The 19684-nt window shown below is 50.3% G+C and overlaps 1 protein-coding gene and 1 long non-coding RNA gene across 4 annotated transcripts in view; one reads left to right on the forward strand and one right to left on the reverse strand.

Annotated features, from left to right (window-relative positions):
* The window catches only part of LOC149430721 (uncharacterized), an 11639-nt gene extending 3981 nt beyond the window's left edge, over positions 1-7658 (forward strand). Inside the window, exons 1-3 of one of the 3 annotated variants that reach the window (XR_016309468.1) lie at positions 2658-2997; positions 5752-5894; positions 7308-7658. This is a non-coding gene — a long non-coding RNA (uncharacterized LOC149430721). Of the gene's footprint in view, positions 1-2657; positions 2998-5303; positions 5895-7307 lie in introns of those variants that run through there. The other 2 variants (XR_016309467.1, XR_016309469.1) reach the window with 2 other exon arrangements.
* Positions 7659-13332: 5674 nt separating this feature from the next.
* On the reverse strand, positions 13333-19236 carry MRPL33 (mitochondrial ribosomal protein L33). Its single transcript, XM_089666057.1, has 4 exons — positions 19109-19236; positions 18936-18954; positions 16499-16605; positions 13333-13674 (listed from the first exon to the last, which is right to left on the reverse strand). Exons 1-4 carry the CDS (start codon positions 19128-19130, stop codon positions 13625-13627), a joined length of 198 nt encoding a protein of 65 aa, XP_089522183.1. The 5' UTR covers positions 19131-19236; the 3' UTR covers positions 13333-13624.
* Positions 19237-19684: the final 448 nt, after the last annotated feature.

Genomic DNA, 19684 nt, shown 5'->3' on the forward strand with positions numbered 1-19684 from the left:
CAGAGATTGTAAAGTCGCATCCAAGTTGCACTCATTCAAAGTCGCACTATGTGAACAGAACTCATACTATCCTATTGACAAAAAAAAACATAAAACGCATCAAAAAAGCAGTGCTTTGGTGCAGTTCCATCAAAATCTATTGCACAAAAAAAACGCAGGAAAAAAAATCCCCGACCCTTTAATAAAAATCGCAGCGACTCAGAGTGCACAGATATGAACTAGACCCCATTGGAAACCATAGGACTGGACTGCGTTTCTGCTAACTGGAAATCGCACTGAAATCTGCATGACGCTAGGTTCACCTCAATGCAGATTGTGCGACTTCGCAATGCGTTTTGTGGTGCGTTTTTCAACAAGCGTTTGGACACGATCTTGATGTGTTTTGCGTTTTTTTCCTAGTGTTGACTTTCATGCGACTTTGGATGAGCGGGATTTGGATGCAACTTTGATGCGACTTTGGATGGGTGGGACTTTGAATCAACTTTCATGGAACTTTGGATGGGTGGGATTTGGATGCAACTTTGATGTGACTTTGGATGGGTGAGACTTGGATGCAACTTTGATGCGACTTTGGATGGGTGAGACTTGGATGCAACTTTGATGCGACTTTGGATGGGTGGGACTTGGATGCAACTTTGATGCGACTTTGGATGGGTGGGATTTGGATGCAACTTTGATGTGACTTTGGATGGGTGAGACTTGGATGCGACTTGGATGCGACTTTGGATGGGTGGGATTTGGATGCAACTTTGATGCGACTTTGGAAGGGTGGGATTTGGATGCAACTTTGATGCAACTTTGGATGGGTGAGACTTGGATGCAACTTTGATGCGACTTTGGATGGGTGAGACTTGGATGCAACTTTGATGCGACTTTGGATGGGTGAGACTTGGATGCAACTTTGATGCGACTTTGGATGGGTGGGATTTGGATGCAACTTTGATGTGACTTTGGATGGGTGAGACTTGGATGCAACTTTGATGCGACTTTGGATGGGTGGGACTTGGATGCAACTTTGGTTGGGTGGGACTTGGATGCAACTTTAGTGCCAGAGAGTGGAAAATGCACTAAAGTGGCCCAGCCATACCGGTGCGATCTCAGGTGCGATTTGCGAGTTGAAATCACATCTAATGAATGTGAATGTCGGCGTCTTAACGTGCGATTTCTAAAGTCATTCTTGTGCGACTTTTTCTGCAGTTGATTGCGATTTCGCATACATAGAATATAATGGAAATCGCTCTGCAAATCGCAAGAAATCGTTGAAAATTTTCACAGGTAGCAATAAGTCCGCGGTCACATCGGGTGCGACTTGGCATGCGTTTTGCCATGCCATGTGACTTGCAAATCCTATGGTCCGCAATTACAGCAGTATAGTCGGGTGGTACACAGATGTCTATGAAGTCGCGCATGCACTACTTTACAGATCGGTGCGACTCCCACCAAGTCGAATCGCACCAATGTGACCGCTGTGATTGCGAACAATAGGGTGTGGATTGCCATGCGATTTGAAAGCCGCATGCAAGTCGCAGCCAGCGTGACCGGGGACTTAAAGGGCTTCAGTGCGTTTCTGGGAACTGGAAAACCTACCGAAATCCGCATAAGTGCCCGGTCATCGCACCTGAAATCGCATCTAATGAAGGTGAATGTCGGGCGACTTTACACGTGCGATTTGCTGCGGTGTGATTTCTAAAGTCGTTCTTGCCATTTTGTTGCGATTTCACCTCCATAGAATACAATGCAAATCGCATGAAATCAGTGAAAATCTTCACAAGAAGCAATAAGTCCCCCAGTCACACCAGATGCGACTTGGCATGTGATTTGCCATGCCATGCGACTTTCAAATCGCATGGCAAGTCGCACCTTATGGTCCGCAATTACTGCAATCATATCGGTGCGATTTCTAAAGTCGTTCTTGCGTGACGTTTTCTGCAGTTTTGTTGCGATTTCACCTCCATAGAATACAATGCAAATCGCAAGAAATCGTTGCAAATCTTCCCCAGTAGCAATAAGACCACGGTCACACCGACTGCAACTTGGCATGCGATTTGCTATGCCATGTGACTTGAAAATCGCATGGCAAGTTACCGACATTCGCATTCATTAGATGCGATTTCAGCTGCGATTTCAATTGGCACCTAAGTCCCCGGTCACACCGCAGTGATTTAAAACTGGCGTTGTTCAGACGCCGACATTCGCATTCATTAGATGCGATTTCAGCTGCGATGACCGGGCACTTATGCGGATTTCGGTAGGTTTTCCAGTTCGCAGAAACGCTCTACAGCCCATTAAGTCCCCGGTCATGCTGGGTGCGATTTCCCATGCCATGCGACTTGCAAATCGCATGTCAAGTCGCAACCTATGGCCCGCAATTAGAAAGGTCCTATCAGTGCGATAGTCGGGTAGTACACTGCGGCGCGATTTCTAAAGTCGCTCTTGCGTGACTTTTTCTGCAGTTTTGTTGAATATAATGCAAATCGCACCGCAAGTCATTGAAAATCTTCACAAGTCGCAATCGCACCTGAAGTCGCTCTGAAATCGCACACAAATTGTGTGATTTTAAATCGCAGCGGTGCGCCCGGTGAAGTTATGTGAATGCCATGCGGTCCGGTCTGCATCCACAATTATCAGCGGTGTCATCGCCGACCACAAATTCTCCTCGCCATACCGCGGTGTCACCGGAGTTCCTCTGATCGCAGCGAGTGGGCGGGACTTTCTATAGAACTTGGGGGTGATTAATAGGGCGCCCCTCCCCCCCAGGTATTTGGAAGTCGCCCGCAGGCCATGGGGGGTACATCTGGGCCGTTCCCCATTAATGATCATCTCCCTCCTGACCACAGATGGAGGGGAGTTCTGGGAAGGAATGCGCCTGCAGATTCGGCTCCTTTGAAGTCGCATTGCGGCGGTGAACGGGGGGGATTATGACGCTGGGTGCGTCATGGCCCAGGAATGTCGGGGTTAATCGCTGACCCTGGATTGGCTGGGTGACTCAGTGAGGAGGTGAGCAGGTTCCCACAGAGGTCCCACCACCTGAGAGGGAGAGAATGACGGCGCCCCCTATGGCCGATACCCCGCATCTCGCCTCCAATGTGCTGCCAAAGCCGCAGAGCATGCAGGAGTCGCCCGGACACGTCCTCATCCACAGGCCATTCAGAGACTGCAGACTGCGGACACAGTACAGGAGATGACCAGAGACTGCGGACACAGTACAGGAGATGACCAGAGACTGCGGACATAGTACAGGAGATGACCAGAGACTGCGGACACAGTACAGGAGATGGCCAGAGACTGCAGACACAGTACAGGAGATGACCAGAGACTGCGGACACAGTACAGGAGATGACCAGAGACTGCGGACATAGTACAGGAGATGACCAGAGACTGCGGACATAGTACAGGAGATGACCAGAGACTGCAGACACAGTACAGGAGATGACCAGAGACTGCGGACACAGTACAGGAGATGACCAGAGACTGCGGACATAGTACAGGGGATGACCAGAGACTGCGGACATAGTACAGGAGATGACCAGAGACTGCGGACACAGTACAGGGGATGACCAGAGACTGCGGACATAGTACAGGAGATGACCAGAGACTGCGGACACAGTACAGGAGATGGCCAGAGACTGCAGACACAGTACAGGAGATGACCAGAGACTGCGGACACAGTACAGGAGATGACCAGAGACTGCGGACATAGTACAGGAGATGACCAGAGACTGCGGACATAGTACAGGAGATGACCAGAGACTGCAGACAGTACAGGAGATGACCAGAGACTGCAGACACAGTACAGGAGATGACCAGAGACTGCGGACACAGTACAGGAGATGACCAGAGACTGCGGACATAGTACAGGGGATGACCAGAGACTGCGGACACAGTACAGGAGATGACCAGAGACTGCAGACATAGTACAGGAGATGACCAGAGACTGCGGACACAGTACAGGAGATGACCAGAGACTGCAGACATAGTACAGGAGATGACCGGAGACTGCAGACACAGTACAGGAGATGACCAGAGACTGCAGACATAGTACAGGAGATGACCAGAGACTGCAGACATAGTACAGGAGATGACCGGAGACTGCGGACATAGTACAGGAGATGACCGGAGACTGCGGACACAGTACAGGAGATGACCAGAGACTGCGGACACAGTACAGGAGATGACCAGAGACTGCGGACACAGTACAGGAGATGACCAGAGACTGCGGACACAGTACAGGAGATGACCAGAGACTGCGGACACAGTACAGGAGATGACCAGAGACTGCGGACACAGTACAGGAGATGACCAGAGACTGCGGACATAGTACAGGAGATGACCAGAGACTGCGGACATAGTACAGGAGATGACCAGAGACTGCGGACATAGTACAGGAGATGACCAGAGACTGCAGACATAGTACAGGAGATGACCAGAGACTGCAGACATAGTACAGGAGATGACCAGAGACTGCGGACACAGTACAGGGGATGACCAGAGACTGCGGACACAGTACAGGAGATGACCAGAGACTGCGGACACAGTACAGGAGATGACCAGAGACTGCGGACACAGTACAGGAGATGACCAGAGACTGCGGACACAGTACAGGAGATGGTCAGAGGGGTGTAGATTGCAGAAGCAGAACCATCAGTCATCTTCTAGAATATTCCGCGTTCTCTGGACTGGCAGCGCTGCCAACAGGAAAGGCTTTTCCACAATGGAGATCAGGGGGCGCGGGGAGGGGGGGGCGGTATGGGGTGCGGGGGGGGGGGGGGGGGGCGGGGAGGTCGATCTTCCGTTTAGGACGAGTTCTGCCTGTGAGGTGGAAATCACATCAATAAATAGCGTCTAGACGAAGATTTATAGGAACACGGAGAACAATGGCGAGCCGGCCGGGATATTATTCCTGCATTTAATGAGCGTGCTTGGCTCAGATCCGACCAATCGGTGCCCAGAGACTGACAGCGCCGGCCAAAGCCATCAAATCCTTCTCTGTCTTCACTTTCCATCCACAAGGAGCCCAACTGGACCCTGGGAGAGGCCATGGAAAATCCCCATATTAACCCTGAAGTCCCAGTGATGACAGGCTGGCTCCCAGCTCCTAAGTAGGCATAACAGTATGAGGGGTTCCCACCATCCCTGTGCTGAGTTCCCGGGTCTGTACACCCGCTGTGCCCATTATGAGGGGTTCCCACCATCCCTGTGCTGAGTTCCCGGGTCTGTACGCCCGCTGTACCCATAATGAGGGGTTCCCACCATCCCTGTGCTGAGTTCCCGGGTCTGTACGCCTGCTGTGCCCATTATGAGGGGTTTCCACCATCCCTGTGCTGAGTTCCCGGGTCTGTACGCCCGCTGTGCCCATTATGAGGGGTTCCCACCATCCCTGTGCTGAGTTCCCGGGTCTGTACGCCCGCTGTGCCCATTATGAGGGGTTCCCACCATCCCTGTGCTGAGTTCCTGGGTCTGTACGCCCGCTGTGCCCATTATGAGGGGTTCCCACCATCCCTGTGCTGAGTTCCCGGGTCTGTACGCCCGCTGTGCCCATTATGAGGGGTTTCCACCATCTCTGTGCTGAGTTCCCGGGTCTGTACGCCCGCTGTGCCCATTATGAGGGGTTCCCACCATCCCTGTGCTGAGTTCCCGGGTCTGTACACCTATTGTGCCCATTATGAGGGGTTCCCAACATCCCTGTGCTGAGTTCCTAGGTTGGTACCCCCACTATGCCCATTATGACCAATCCTATCATTTATATTCTAGCTGTCAGTGGTATAAATGACATTGAAGATTTGGGCTTCATGCGTGTAGCGTGTTCGGAGCATACATCCATGCACATGTGGGGGCCCCTGGTGCACTCTAATGCGTGATGGCTGTACGCAGCAGGAAGCGGTCCTGGAACGTTGGTACGCGGGTTCTGTGGAACGTCTTTCATTGGTCCCCGGTGTCACACTGTGTACTGTCTGTGTATGATAATGAGGCCACGCCTCTTCCTGTGACCCCTTCTTCCCTTCATTGGTCCCCGGTGTCACACTGTGTACTGTGTATGATAATGAGGCCACGCCTCTTCCTGTGACCCCTTCTTCCCTTCATTGGTTCCTGGTGTCACACTGTGTACTGTCTGTGTATGATAATGAGGCCACGCCTCTTCCTGTGACCCCTTCTTCCCTTCATTGGTCCCCGGTGTCACACTGTGTACTGTGTATGATAATGAGGCCACGCCTCTTCCTGTGACCCCTTCTTCCCTTCATTGGTTCCTGGTGTCACACTGTGTACTGTTTGTGTATGATAATGAGGCCACGCCTCTTCCTGTGACCCCTTCTTCCCTTCATTGGTCCCCGGTGTCACACTGTGTACTGTGTATGATAATGAGGCCACGCCTCTTCCTGTGACCCCTTCTTCCCTTCATTGGTTCCTGGTGTCACACTGTGTACTGTTTGTGTATGATAATGAGGCCACGCCTCTTCCTGTGACCCCTTCTTCCCTTCATTGGTCCCCGGTGTCACACTGTGTACTGTGTATGATAATGAGGCCACGCCTCTTCCTGTGACCCCTTCTTCCCTTCATTGGTTCCTGGTGTCACACTGTGTACTGTCTGTGTATGATAATGAGGCCACGCCTCTTCCTGTGACCCCTTCTTCCCTTCATTGGTCCCCGGTGTCACACTGTGTACTGTGTATGATAATGAGGCCACGCCTCTTCCTGTGACCCCTTCTTCCCTTCATTGGTTCCTGGTGTCACACTGTGTACTGTTTGTGTATGATAATGAGGCCACGCCTCTTCCTGTGACCCCTTCTTCCCTTCATTGGTCCCCGGTGTCACACTGTGTACTGTGTATGATAATGAGGCCACGCCTCTTCCTGTGACCCCTTCTTCCCTTCATTGGTTCCTGGTGTCACACTGTGTACTGTTTGTGTATGATAATGAGGCCACGCCTCTTCCTGTGACCCCTTCTTCCCTTCATTGGTCCCCGGTGTCACACTGTGTACTGTGTATGATAATGAGGCCACGCCTCTTCCTGTGACCCCTTCTTCCCTTCATTGGTTCCTGGTGTCACACTGTGTACTGTTTGTGTATGATAATGAGGCCACGCCTCTTCCTGTGACCCCTTCCCTTCATTGGTCCCCGGTGTCACACTGTGTACTGTTTGTTTATGATAATGAGGCCACGCCTCTTCCTGTGACCCCTTCCCTTCATTGGTCCCCGGTGTCACACTGTGTACTGTTCCTTTAACATGAAGCCACTGATACGTAGAGTCATCGCTGTCTGTATATCATGTGACCCTGACACCTCTCACTGTGGCCCCTCTTTCCTTCCAGGGGGCCGGAGACAGCTTTATTGGGGCGTTGGCCTTCTACCTCGCCCAGGATCCTCATCTCAGCATCGAAGAAATGGTGAAGAGGTCAAACCACATTGCGTCAGTGAGCGTCCAGTCCGCAGGAACGCAGACATCCTATCCGTCCAGGAAGGACCTTCCTCAGGATATCTTCTAGAGGAAACCGTCGTCTCTTCTCCACGCCGACTCGGAAAATGGACTTGTTCCTCTTTGGTAACCTGAGACGACCCCTTCTGAACGCCCACACACAGGCCGGGTTCAAACAAGTGAGCGTCCAAAATGGTTTAAAAATGACAATCGTGTGACTTAAAATAAAAATGAACGGAACCTATAATGTAGTAGCTTTCTTCTTACTGGAGGTGATTATGACGTTCTTCTGTAGTAGGGGCCATATAGAGGAAGGTTGGTGGACACCTGACCATCACACCTTCATGGTGGACATCCCATTGCAAACCATGGCTTCTAATATGGAGCTGTCCCCCTCCCATGGCCATTAATATGGAGCTGTCCCCCTCCCATGGCTTCTAATATGGAGCTGTCCCCCTCCCATGGCCATTAATATGGAGCTGTCCCCCTCCCATGGCCATTAATATGGAGCTGTCCCCCTCCCATGGTCATTAATATGGAGTTGCCCAATCTCACCCCATTGGCCTTCAATATGAAGTTGCCTACACTTCCCCGATGATCATTGGAGTTTCCCACCTTCCCCCCATTGACCATTAATATGGAGTTGCCCAATCTCCCCCCATTGGCTATCAATATGGAGATGCCTACACTTCCCTCATGGTCATTGAAGTTTCCCACCTTCCCCCTATTGACCATTAATATGGAGTTGCCCAATTTTCCCCCATTGGCCATCAATATGGAGTTGCCTACACTTCCCCCATGGTCATTGGAGTTTCCCACCTTCCCCCCATTGGCCATTAATATGGAGTTGCCCAATCTCCCCCCCATTGGCTATCAATATGGAGATGCCTACACTTCCCCCATGGTCATTGAAGTTTTCCACCTTTCCCCATTGGCCATCAAAATGGAGTTGCCCAATTTCCCCCCACTGGCCACCAATATGGAGTTGCCTACACTTCCCCCATGGACATTGGAGTTTCCCACCTTCCCCCCACTGACCATCAATATGAAGTTGCCTACACTTCCCCCATGGTCATTGGAGTTTCCCACCTTCCCCCCATTGCCCATTAATATGGAGTTGCCCACCTTCCCCCCATTGGTCATTAATACAGGGTTGCCCTATTTCCCTCCATTTGCCATCAATATGGCGTTGCCTACACTTCCCCCTTGGTCATTTGAGTTTCCCACCTTCCCCCCATTGGCCATTAATATGGAGTTGCACAATCTCCCCCCATTGGCCATCAATATGGAGTTGCCCAATCTCCCCCATTGACCATCAATATGGAGTTGCCCACACTTCCCCCATGGTCATTGGAGTTGCCCACACTTCCCCCGAGGCCATTAACATGGAGTTAGATAAGAAGACCTTGCCTACAATTGGCATCCAATCCATCCCAAAGGTGTTCAGTGGGGTTGAGGTCAGGACTCTTGAGTTTCTCCACTCTTCTGGGAAGACTTTCTACAATGATGTTGGATGAGAAGAACTGGTTTGCCTGTTAGGCCTCACGTTGGGCGCCAAATAAAAAAAAAAAAAAAAAAAAAGACTTGGCTTGCAGTCAGTCTTTCAATTCATCCCAAACGCATTCACTATGGTTAAGGACAGGTACTGATGTTGTATGAGAAGATCTGGCTCGAAATCGAAGTTCCAATTCACCCCAAAGGTATTGATTTAGGTCAGGGCTCTGTGCAGGACACTCAGGTTTCTCCACACCAAACTGGTCAAACCATGTCTTTGTGGAGCTGGGTCCACTCTTCTACGAAGGCTTCCCAAAATATTTTGGAGTGTGTCTGTTGGGATTTGTGTCCATTCAGCCAAAAGAACATTGGGGAGGTCAGGTATCAATGTTCATCCAAAGGTGTTTAGTAGGGCTGAGGTCAGGGCTCTCGAGTTCCTGTTCTGGTGAGGTTTTCTAGATCTTGAAGATTGACTGGGAATTTTTATGCATTCGTTAGGTTGAGTACCGATGTTGGATGAGAAGACTTGGCTCACGAAGCTGATGAGGTCGGAGCTCTGAAGGCCACTCAAGTTCCTCCACACCAAACTCATCATCCATGTCTTCAAGGAGATGTTGGGTGGGAGGACCTGGCTCACTCTAATTCATCCCAAAGGTTTTCATTAGGGTTGAGGTCAGGGCTCTGTGCAGGACACTCACGTTTCTCCACACCAAACTGGTCAAACCATGTCTTTATGGAGCTGGGACCACTCTTCTGGGAAGGCTTCCCAAAATCTTTTGGAGTGTGTCTGTTGGGATTTGCATCCATTCAGCCAAAAGAACATTGGGGAGGTCAGGTATCAATGTTCTTCCAAAGGTGTTTAGTAGGGCTGAGGTCAGGGCTCTTCAATTCCTCTACTGTTCTGGTGAGGTTGTCTTCCAGTTTACAGTCCTTCAAGCCCGGGACCTGCTGATCAGCTGTTTTCAATCACAGCCCAGAGCTCTGTGTTGACAAACAACACACAGCTCTGCACAGAGGGATCGATCCCTGTGTTTCTCATCCCTGCAAAGCAGGGATTAGAAACGTAGAGATCTGTCAGTAAAATCAGCACACATTACATTATTAGGCACACAGTTAACCCCTTCCCATCCGGTGTCATTAGTACAGTGTATAGTATTGTCACTGGTGATGTCAGTTAGTCAGTTCCCCCCAGCATCAGTTAGTGTCAGACTGCCCGCCACACTATCACAGTCCCATTTTAATTTGCTGATCACCATTAGTAAAAAAAAAAAAAAATTCATATATACAAACACAAACACACACTGCATGCTGAAATGCGTTTTTTATATATTACAAAATATATGAAAAGTATTTTCAAAAACATATTTGTTAAATATATTCTTTAGATTTTTATAACATATAAAAAAGTAATTTTAAAATATATTTTTACATATATCTGTAAATGCATTCCAAAAATACAGATTTGTATTTTTAAAGACATGCAGTATATTTGAAATGTATGTTTAAAAATGTTTTCATATATATACACACACACTCGGTGAAGGAAATGCGTATTTGCTCCCCCCTGATGCTGAATGTTCGCCCCTCACACAGAAATGATCGGTCTAACAATGGAATGTTCGCCCCTCACACAGAAACGATCGGTCTAACAACGGAATGTTCGCCCCTCACACAGAAACGATCGGTCTAACAATGGAATGTTCGCCCCTCACACAGAAACGATCGGTCTAACAATGGAATGTTCGCCCCTCACACAGAAATGATCGGTCTAACAATGGAATGTTCGCCCCTCACACAGAAACGATCGGTCTAACAATGGAATGTTCGCCCCTCACACAGAAACGATCGGTCTAACAATGGAATGTTCGCCCCTCACACAGAAATGATCGGTCTAACAATGGAATGTTCGGTGTAACACTGAGAGACAGAATACAACAACAAATTCAGCAGAAATGCGTCTAACAAATGATGACGGATCTGCATGTTCATGAGGGAAAGAAGGATTTGATCCCCTTCACAAAACATGACTTAGTACTTGGTGGCCAATCCCTTGTTGGCAATCACAGAGGTCAGACGTTTCCTGGAGTTGGCCCCCAGGTTCGCACACATCTCAGGAGGGATTTTGGCCCACTACTCTTGGCAGATCCTCTCCAAGTCATTAAGGTTTGGTGACTGATGTTTGGCAACTCGAACTTTCAGCTCCCTCCACAGATTTTCCATCGGATGAAGGTCTGGAGACTGGCTAGGCCACTCCAGGACCTTAATGTGCTTCTTCTTGAGCCGCTCCTTTGTTGCCTTGGCCGTGTGTTTTGGGTCATTGTCATGCTGGAACACCCCTCCATGACCCATTTTCAATGCCCTAGCTGAGGGAAGAAGGTTCTCACACAAGATTTGAGGGTACATTGCCCCGTCCATCGTCCCTTTGATGTGGTGCAGTTGTCCTGTCCCCTTAGCAGAAAAACACCCCCAAAGCAGAATGTTTCCACCACCATGTTTCACAGTTGGGATGGTGTTCTTGGGGTCATAGGCAGCATTCCTCCTCCTCCAAACACGGCAAGTTGAGTTGATGCCAAAGAGCTGGATTTTGGTCTCCTCTGACCACAACACTTCCCACCAGTCCTCCTCGGCATCATTCAGATGTTCAGTGGCAGACTTCAGACGGGCTGGACATGTACTTTCCTGAGCAGAGGGACCTTGCGGGCACTGCAGGATTTCAGTCCTTGTCGGCGTAGTGTGTTACCAATTGTTTTCTTGGTGACTGTGGTCCCAGCTGCCTGGAGATCATTGACAAGATCCTCACGTGTAGTTCTGGGATGATTCCTCACTGTTCTCATGATCATTGACACTCCACGAGGTGAGATCTTGCATGGTGCACCAGACCTAGGGAGACTGACACTTGTTTTGTGTTTCTTCCATTTGTGAATGATTGCACCAACTGTTGTCACCTTCTCACCAAGCTGCTTGGCCATAGTTTGGTAGCCCAGTCCAGCCTTGTGTAGGTCTACCATCTTGTCCCTGACATCCTTGGACAGCTCTTTGGTCTTTGCCATGGTGGAGAGTTTGGAATCTGATGGTTTGATGGCTCCTGTGGACAGGTGTCTTTTATACAGGTAACAAAATGAGATTAGCAGCACTCCCTTTAAGAGACTGCTTCTAATCTCAGCTTGTTACCTGTATGAGAGACACCTGGGAGCCAGAAATCCTGCTGAATGATAGGGGATCAAATCCTTCTTTCCCTCATGAACATGCAGATCCGTCATCATTTGTTAGACGCATTTCTGCTGAATTTGTTGTTGTATTCTGTCTCTCAGTGTTACACCGAACATTCCATTGTTAGACCGATCATTTCTGTGTGAGGGGCGAACATTCCATTGTTAGACCGATCGTTTCTGTGTGAGGGGCGAACATTCCATTGTTAGACCGATCGTTTCTGTGTGAGGGGCGAACATTCCATTGTTAGACCGATCATTTCTGTGTGAGGGGCGAACATTCCATTGTTAGACCGATCGTTTCTGTGTGAGGGGCGAACATTCCATTGTTAGACCGATCATTTCTGTGTGAGGGGCGAACATTCCATTGTTAGACCGATCGTTTCTGTGTGAGGGGGGAACATTCCATTGTTAGACCGATCGTTTCTGTGTGAGGGGCCAACATTCCATTGTTAGACCGATCATTTCTGTGTGAGGGGCTAACATTCCATTGTTAGACCGATCATTTCTGTGTGAGGGGGGAACATTCAAAATAAGCCGGGGAGCAAATACGCATTTCCTGCACTGTGTATATATATATATATATATATATTTGCACATTTTTGGAATGCATTTACAAATATATGTAAAAATATGTTAAACATTTTTTAAAGTATATTTAAAAATATTTTTACACAGACACTGTATATATATATATATATATTTATTGAAATATATTTTAAAATATATTGAATACGGCCAAAATGGTAGCATTTCAAATATATGTCAATATATTTGGGAAGAATATTTGTAAACTATATTTCCAATGTATTGGGATTTTTTTTTTTAGCAAAGACATGGAGCAGAATACATTTTGGCCTAAATTTATAAAGAAATTTTATTTTTTTACTGGATATGTTTTATAGTCAAAAATATATATATATATTTTTTTTTTAAATTGTCGGTCTTTTTGTTTATAGAGCGCAAAAAATATCAAATGCCACCAAAAGAAAGCTCTATTTCTGTGGGGAAAAAAACAAAATGACATAAATTGTATTTATGTACAACGTGACCGCGCAATTGTCAGTTAAAGTAACCCAGCGCCGTATCACAAAAAATGGCCGGGTCAGGAAATGGGGGTATCTGTGCTGTTTATATACACAGAGGTGTGGGGAACATGTCATGTCGGCTTCCAAGCCCATCATGTGTCTCCATACATTACACTCAGGGAGAGATCTCTGCAAACAATGAGAAAAATTATTTTTATTGGTGTAAAAAAAAAAAAAAAAAATTCCAAGAAGAGCGTCAGCCAACATAAATAAGGGAGAACCTTGGGAGGAAAGTCTGCTCTCCGTAGATCCGTTCGCTGGACGCGGCAGGAAGATGGCGAGATGGGCTGATGGCGGAGGAGATAGATTGGCTGTCTGCCCTCTCCATTGTTCTGCGTAGATCAGTCCCGGGTCCTCGATACCAGCGTCATCCTCTCCCTCCACCCCGGACAGCGCCCATGTGATCCGAGTGACACCAGGAATTATATGGATCGGACTTTCTTCTTCTCCAAGAACAGAACATGCTGCTTCACTGAGACAAAGGAAATCAGACAACTGGGTGTTAGTACAGAACTCCTCCTGCGATGGGCTCAGCACAGTGACATGGGTGCATTAGGAGAATAATCATGGGCTGGCGGGGGTTCATAATCTGAGCGACACCTCCCCCGTGATATATACATTCAGAAAGTATTCACACCCCCGTCACTGTTTTCAATGTTATGTTGCAGCCTGGCAAAGGCGAATGCACACGTGAGTCCCGCACGCAGGCAAACAGCGATCGTATCACCGCCAAGCATCAGATCACGGGCAGCCATTCTAGCAGCAGATCTCCTCTCCTCCCCCCTCTCCTTCCCCAGGTTGTCGCCTTCCCTCTCCCTTCCCCAGGTTGTCGCCTTCCCTCTCCCTTCCCCAGGTTGTCGCCTTCCCTCTCCCTTCCCCAGGTTGTCGCCTTCCCTCTCCCTTCCCCAGGTTGTCGCCTTCCCTCTCCCTTCCCCAGGTTGTCGCCTTCCCTCCCCCTTCCCCAGGTTGTCGCCTTCCCTCTCCCTTCCCCAGGTTGTCGCCTTCCCTCCCCCTTCCCCAGGTTGTCGCCTTCCCTCTCCCTTCCCCAGGTTGTCGCCTTCCCTCTCCCTTCCCCAGGTTGTCGCCTTCCCTCTCCCTTCCCCAGGTTGTCGCCTTCCCTCTCCCTTCCCCAGGTTGTCGCCTTCCCTCCCCCTTCCCCAGGTTGTCGCCTTCCGTCTCCCTTTCTCCTTCCCTTTATCGTTGTTTGTCACCATTGCACAGGCAGACGATATTTTAAAATGTGACATGTAATGTATTGTGGGGGGGTTTTGCATTAAAATTCCAAAAAAGTGTATTCTTTTCTCCCCAAAAAAATGCATTTGAAAAACCGCAGTGCAAAAACCATGTGATAAAAAAATTGCTCTCCTTCCCCAGGTTGTCACTTTCCCTTCCCCCTCTCTTCCCCAGGTTGTCACCTTCCCTCCCCACTCCTTCCCTTCCCCCCACTTCTTCCCCAGGTTGTCACCTTCCCTCCCCCCCCTCTTCCCCCTCTTTTCCCCAGGTGGTCACCTTCCCTTCCCCCTCTTTTCCCCAGGTGGTCACCTTCCCCCTCTTTTCCCCAGGTGGTCACCTTCCCTTCCCCCTCTCTTACCCAGGTTGTCACCTTCCCTTCCCCCTCTCTTACCCAGGTTGTCACCTTCCCTTCCCCAGGTTGTCGCCTTCCCTTCCCCAGGTTGTCACCTTCCCTTCCCCAGGTTGTCACCTTCCCTTCCCCCTCTCTTCCCCAGGTTGTCACCTTCCCTTCCCCCTCTCTTCCCCAGGTTATCACCTTCCCTTCCCCTTCTCTTCCCCAGGTTGTCACCTTCCCTTCCCCCTCTCTTCCCAAGTTTGTCACCTTCCCTTCCCCCTCTCTTCCCAAGTTTGTCACCTTCCCTTCCCCCTCTTTTCCCCAGGTTGTCACCTTCCCTTCCCCTTCTCTTCCCCAGGTTGTCACCTTCCCTTCCCCCTCTCTTCCCAAGTTTGTCACCTTCCCTTCCCCCTCTCTTCCCAAGTTTGTCACCTTCCCTTCCCCCTCTCTTCCCCAGGTTGTCACCTTCCCTTCCCCAGGTTGTCACCTTCCCTTCCCCCTCTCTTCCCAAGTTTGTCACCTTCCCTTCCCCCTGTCTTCCCCAGGTTGTCACCTTCCCTTCCCCAGGCTGTCACCTTCCCTTCCCCTTCTCTTCCCCAGGTTGTCACCTTCCCTTCCCCCTCTCTTCCCAAGTTTGTCACCTTCCCTTCCCCCTCTTTTCCCCAGGTTGTCACCTTCCCTTCCCCCTCTTTTCCCCAGGTTGTCACCTTCCCTTCCCCTTCTCTTCCCCAGGTTGTCACCTTCCCTTCCCCCTCTCTTCCCAAGTTTGTCACCTTCCCTTCCCCCTCTTTTCCCCAGGTTGTCACCTTCCCTTCCCCCTCTTTTCCCCAGGTTGTCACCTTCCCTTCCCCTTCTCTTCCCCAGGTTGTCACCTTCCCTTCCCCCTCTCTTCCCAAGTTTGTCACCTTCCCTTCCCCCTCTTTTCCCCAGGTTGTCACCTTCCCTTCCCCTTCTCTTCCCCAGGTTGTCACCTTCCCTTCCCCCTCTCTTCCCAAGTTTGTCACCTTCCCTTCCCCCTCTTTTCCTCAGGTTGTCACCTTCCCTCCCTAGAAATGGTTCCTGTATTGTGTTTTTTTGCAAAAAATTCAAAAAAGTGTATTCTTTTTGCCCCCAAAAAATGCATTTGAAAAACTGCAGTGCAAAAACCAAAAAATTGCAGCACCCACCAATTTATTCTCTGGGGCCTCTGCTTTATAAAAAAATGTATCATGTTTGGGGGTTCTAAAAAATGTTCTAGCAAACAAATACTGATTGTGACACGGAAACAAAAAATGCCAGAAAAGGGCGGGGCCTCCGAGCGGCTTATTTAATATCTCCAGGAACAGGAGGTGAGGGGAAATCTTCCAATGGGGACACTTGTTTCAGGGCCGGGGGGGGGGGGGGTCGGTTCTTTGGAGAGATTTGTTCTCACTTCCTGTTGGGTCTCTGGGATTGGAATTGTTGGGAAATCTTCCAAAGAGACACCAAAAACTAACCTGACGACATCTTCATCCTATTCATAGTCCATCCAACACTTCACATAGAAACACGCTTGTCCGTCACTGACCCCGAGCATGCATGTGGATCAGCAGCTCTCATTTCACTGGCTGCATGCTTGTTCCAGGTCAGTGGCTGAGTAGGTAGTAAAGTCAGGGCTGGTATGGACAGCCATAGAGGAGTCGGCCGTCTAGATTGGACAGACCGGCTCTTGTTATATATATGGGGGGATATCTCCCGTGTGAAATCTTACCTACGGGGTCGTACTTTCTGAGGATAAGTTTGTCCTTCAGTCTGTTCCTCCTGGTGTTGAAGCAGTAGCCGGTCCCCGCCGCACTCATCATCTGGACCAGGACAACCCTGACACCGAAACAAGATGGAGGCAGTTATAAAGTGTACCTGTCGCCTACAAGAATCCAGATTCACCATAGGCACCTCCTTCCCTCCCACCTCTTTTCCCAGGTTGTCACCTTCCCTTCCCCCTCTCTTCCCTAGGTTGTCACCTTCCCTTCCCCCTCTCCTTCCCCAGGTTGTCACCTTCCCTCCCCACTCCTTCCATAGGTTTTCATCTTCCCTCCCCACTCCTTCCCCAGGTTGTCACCTTCCCTTCCCCCTCTCTTCCCCAGGTTGTCACCTTCCCTTCCCCCTCTCTTCCCCAGGTTGTCACCTTCCCCCTCTCTTCCCCAGGTTGTCACCTTCCCTTCCCCAGGTTGTCACCTTCCCTCCCCACTCCTTCCCTAGGTTGCACCTTCCCTTCCCCCTCTCCTTCCCCAGGTTGTCACCTTCCCTTCCCCCTCTCTTCCTCAGGTTGTCACCTTCCCTTCCCCCTCTCTTCCCCAGGTTGTCACCTTCCCCCTCTCTTCCCCAGGTTGTCACCTTCCCTTCCCCAGGTTGTCACCTTCCCTCCCCACTCCTTCCCTAGGTTGCACCTTCCCTTCCCCCTCTCCTTCCCCAGGCTGTCACCTTCCCTTCCCCCTCTCCTTCCTCAGGATGTCACCTTCCCTTCCCCCTCTCCTTCCCCAGGCTGTCACCTTCCCTTCCCCCTCTCCTTCCCCAGGCTGTCACCTTCCCTTCCCCCTCTCTTCCCCAAGCTGTCACCTTCCCTTCCCCCTCTCCTTCCCCAGGCTGTCACCTTCCCTTCCCCCTCTCTTCCCCAAGCTGTCACCTTCCCTTCCCCCTCTCCTTCCCCAGGCTGTCACCTTCCCTTCCCCCTCTCTTCCCCAAGCTGTCACCTTCCCTTCCCCCTCTCCTTCCCCAGGCTGTCACCTTCCCTTCCCCCTCTCTTCCCCAAGCTGTCACCTTCCCTTCCCCCTCTCCTTCCCCAGGCTGTCACCTTCCCTCCCCCCTCTCCTTCCCCAGGCTGTCACCTTCCCTTCTCCCTCTCTTCCCCAGGCTGTCACCTTCCCTTCTCCCTCTCTTCCCCAGGCTGTCACCTTCCCTTCTCCCTCTCTTCCCTAGGTTCTCACCTTCCCCCTCTTTTCCAGGTTGTCACCTCCCATTCCCCCTCTCTTTTCCCAGGTTGTCACCTTCCTTCCCCCTTCTCCAGGTTGCCACCTTCCCTCACCCCCCTCCCTCTCTTTCCCAGATTGCCACCTTCACTCCCCACTTCTTCCCTAGGTTCTCACCTTCCCCCTCTTTTCCAGGCTGTCACCTTCCCTTCCCCCTCTCCTTCCCCAGATTGTCACCTCCCCTTCCCCCTCTCCTTCCCCAGGTTGTCACCTCCCTCTCCTTCTCTTCCCCAGGTTGTCACCTCCCCTCCCCCCTCTTTCCCCAGGTTGTCACCTCCCTTCCCCCCTCTTTCCCCAGGTTGTCACCTCCCTTCCCCCAGGTTGTCACCTCCCTTCCCCCCACTTTCCCCAGGTTGTCACCTCCCTTCCCCCCTCTTTCCCCAGGTTGTCACCTCCCCTCCCCCCTCTTTCCCCAGGTTGTCACCTCCCTTCCCCCAGGTTGTCACCTCCCTTCCCCCCTCTTTCCCCAGGTTGTCACCTCCCTTCCCCCCTCTTTCCCCAGGTTGTCACCTCCCCTCCCCCCTCTTTCCCCAGGTTGTCACCTCCCTTCCCCCAGGTTGTCACCTCCCTTCCCCCCTCTTTCCCCAGGTTGTCACCTCCCTTCCCCCCTCTTTCCCCAGGTTGTCACCTCCCCTCCCCCCTCTTTCCCCAGGTTGTCACCTTCCCCCTCTTTTCCAGGTTGTCACCTCCCCTTCCCCAGGTTGTCACCTCCCTCTCCTTCTCTTCCCCAGGTTGTCACCTCCCCTCCCCCCTCTTTCCCCAGGTTGTCACCTCCCTTCCCCCCTCTTTCCCCAGGTTGTCACCTCCCTTCCCCCAGGTTGTCACCTCCCTTCCCCCCACTTTCCCCAGGTTGTCACCTCCCTTCCCCCCTCTTTCCCCAGGTTGTCACCTCCCCTCCCCCCTCTTTCCCCAGGTTGTCACCTTCCCCCTCTTCCTCCATTGTTGTCACCCAGGTGTAAATAAAGTAGAGACACCCGGGGAATATTTGTGGAAACATAAAAGCTCACAGCGCCCCGTTCCTGTAATCACACATATTGATCTACACTCAATTCCAATTAGCCACACCCACTTATAATAAACCACTCCCCTATTTCCCTCTATAGTTGGCGCCTGATCTCCACGTGTATGGGGACCTCACAATCCGGAACCTTCCGCAGACACGACTCCCACCATTCCACTTACTTGGCTTTACTCTTCGCATCTGATGGGGGGGAGAAGAGAGAACATTATGTTACCATGGTGACCCCTGCTAGGAGAGGAGATACTATATATATATATACACACAATAGAGGAAGATCGGGTATATAAGGACAGGAGACAGGATGGGGTATGATGGAGGGGGGGGTCACACTCACAGCTCACAGAGGTCAGGAACATCTTCTCAGCCTCTTCTGCAACCCAAGGGCAGCAGACATGAATGGACCTTCACTTCCGGGTGTCCCACGTGTTTTTTTCCGGGTTCTGTCACGCCTCAGTAAAGATTGTGCAAAATGTGTCCTTCACGCAGGAGCCATGTTTCTGTGGCCTGGCGGCCTCCGATAACCCAAAGCGGTCTCCAGAAACATGGCCGCCGCGGTCAGCTCTCTAGTGCAAAATTTGAGTGGGAGACATCGTCCTCTAGAGGCAGGAGAAAGACAATCCAGGGAAATACATTTCTACAGATACATCTTGTAATGTTCAACTTCTAATATTGAAAATAGACTAAATGATACATTTCTAAAAACATCAAATAAATACATTCATCACGTGACTCAGGGCCATGCAGAAAAATCATATGAAACCATTTACTTACAGCTTTTATTGTTACAGATATTTATATATTTAACTGCTTATTACAGATATTTACATTTATATATCTAAATTATTTTTATTAAATGTTTAAATACTTTTTATTTTTATTATATATATTGGAGACAGGAGAATGACAGGCG

Source organism: Staurois parvus, unplaced genomic scaffold, assembly GCF_062004578.1.
Source record: "Staurois parvus isolate SC_StPar_1 unplaced genomic scaffold, SC_StPar_1.0 ptg002497l, whole genome shotgun sequence".
NCBI classification, from domain to species: Eukaryota; Metazoa; Chordata; class Amphibia; order Anura; family Ranidae; genus Staurois; species Staurois parvus.